The sequence below is a fragment of the Chinchilla lanigera genome, unplaced genomic scaffold (assembly GCF_000276665.1).
Source record: "Chinchilla lanigera isolate Chin_1 unplaced genomic scaffold, ChiLan1.0 scaffold00059, whole genome shotgun sequence".
Lineage (NCBI taxonomy): Eukaryota > Metazoa > Chordata > Mammalia > Rodentia > Chinchillidae > Chinchilla > Chinchilla lanigera.
This window is the reverse complement of record NW_004955460.1, coordinates 13,741,254-13,743,686: the sequence shown is the minus strand read 5'-3', so window position 1 is coordinate 13,743,686 and position 2,433 is coordinate 13,741,254. Positions and strand designations below refer to the sequence as shown.

General features: G+C 40.2%; 1 protein-coding gene across 2 annotated transcripts in view; it reads right to left on the bottom strand.

Moving 5' to 3' along the window:
• The window catches only part of Eif2ak1 (eukaryotic translation initiation factor 2-alpha kinase 1), a 30,872-nt gene that overhangs the window by 10,859 nt on the left and 17,580 nt on the right, over window positions 1-2,433 (bottom strand). For both annotated transcript variants that reach the window (XM_005397898.2, XM_005397899.2), the window contains exon 11: window positions 742-842. In XM_005397898.2, coding sequence (XP_005397955.1) covers window positions 742-842 — 101 coding nt within the window. The remainder of the gene's footprint in view (window positions 1-741; window positions 843-2,433) is intronic.

The window sequence follows — 2,433 nt, the reverse complement described above, 5'->3', positions numbered from 1 at the left end:
GTGTGTGTGTGTGTAGTTTTGTTTTGTTTCAGATGGGGTCATACTCTGCTGTCCAGTCTCTCTCTCTCTCTCTGTGTGTGTGTGTGTGTGTGTGTGTGTGTGTGTGTGTAGTTTTGTTGTGTTTCAGATGGGGTCATACTCTTTTACCACCTGAGCAGCTGGGACTACAGGCACATGGCACACTTCTTTATGTATTTTTTAAAACAGCAAAAGGTAGAATTTTCCAGAACACATTCTAGCTCTAAGGCTACAATACCTGAGCATTTTTTATGGTATCAAGTACATTTAACACCACCAATTAGATTAGTACTCAGAGCACATTACTCGTAAAACAGTATTCATACTCCACAGAATTTTCAAACATCTCAAAATTACTGCTTTTAAGTCAATCTAAGAGTTTCATGTCTTGGACCTGTGAAATGTTGATTTATATAAATCATAACCTCCTAAGTAAATGAACAAAGGTACATCATCCCCTTAAATTCAGTGAGCCCTAGAGAGGCGTAGTGGTGCACACCTATAATCCCAGCACTTGGGAGGCTGAGGCAGGAGGATTACCATGAGTTCAAGACCAGTCTGGACCACATAGTGAGTTCAAGACCAGTCTGAACTACATAGCTAGACCCTGTCTCAAAAAAATACTCCAAAAACCAAAACACACACACAAAAAAACAAATAAATTCAATGAGCCGACATCAAATCATCTCTCACTAATTTCAAGGATTTAGTTAACCTACTTACCTTCAGATCTCTGTGTACAATCCCCATGTTATGTATGTAAAAAACACCTTCTACCAATTCTTGAAAAATTTTTGTTGCAACACTGGCTATAACATAAGGACCTGGAAGGGGGAAGAAGGAAAAATACATAGTTTTGTTTCTCAATTTTTATGAATTGCATTAAATAAATGTTAACTTGGTTCTAAAATCATTAACACCTTACGGTTAGTACAGTACACCTATCAAAAAGAGCACACCAATGTTAATAATAATAAGTTCAGAGTGTATTCAGATTTCCTCCACTTTTACCAGTTTCCTTTTCCTGTTCAAGGGCCCCATTCAGGATATACCTACCACACAACACTGAGTGCCCATGTCTCTCTAGATCCCTCTGGGCTGTGACAATATCGTAGGTGTCCTTGTTTGAATAATCTTGACAGTTATGAGAAGTGTAGGTCAGGGATTTTTATGGAATGTCTCTCACACAGATTTGTGCCCACAGGGACTGGATGTTTTTCCAACTAACCACACTGGGATTATGCTTTGGGTGAGGAAATCCACAGATATAAACTGTAATTTTCATGAGATCACATCAGCATATATCAATATGGATGATGACTACAATTTCTGGCTAAGGCCATGTTTGTCAGGGTCCTCCACTGTTGTTTGTGGAAGAACAAAAAGGTGTGCACTACTGCCCATGGGTTTCCACTGTTTTTTAGTAGGTTTTCTGTCTTTCTGTCTTTTTGAGACAGAGTTTCCCAACGTAGTTCAGGCTGGCCATGAACTCCCTTTGTATCCCAGGCTGGCCTTGAACCTGCCAGCCTCCCGAGTGCTTGGGTTCTAGGTATGCACCACCACACCTGGCTTTGTTTTTGTTTTTTTCCCATGTTTTTCGTGGTTCACTTTGTAGTTCAGGCTGGCCTTACACTATATATTCCAGTGTTTAATGATTCTTAGTTTTGTGCTCTATTTCCTCCTTCAAACTCAGAAACTGTAGCCAGCAGTGAGAACATGGCCTCAAACACAGCAATCCTGTCTCAGCCTCCTGAGTGCTGGGATTATATGTATGTGCCGCCATGCTTAGCCTTCACTGTCATCTTTTTATTTCTTTTACTGCTTGAATCCACTTATTTAAAGTGATTTAGCACATTTATTTAAAGTACAAAAACATTAAAAACTAATGTCAGAATAGTGCTTACTTTTGTAGAGGGGTTTGAGGGAAGAAAGGGCATGAAGATTTCTGAACTGCTTCTTTAGAGTAGGTAACTAGACATGCCACTGTAAAACCTGACAGTGACACCGCATGCTACCATCAGCCACAACGTACAGATGACCTAGCCTCCTATCTGCCTTTCAGAATCCATGAAAGGAGGTAGAACACGTATTTAGCCAGAATTCAGGCTGCAAGAGTCCAGAATATCTACAGTTCATGCCGTCTTTTTAGTTTTCCCAGGTGACAGGCAAGGATCAGTACTGCTCACAATAATGGATTCTGTACCTCTCCATGCGTGAACTGAAGTTTGAGTACAATCTTTGCTTTAAGGGGCTCTGGGTTTTTAATGTTTAATGATTCTTAGTTTTGTGCTCTACTTCCTCCTTCAAACTCAAAAACTGTAGCCAGCAGTGGGCACATGGAAAGTCTCCCCTCTTGCTCCACTGCCTCCAAAAATGACTCATGTATGGATTTGCAGTTTTGAAAATTTTAAGGCA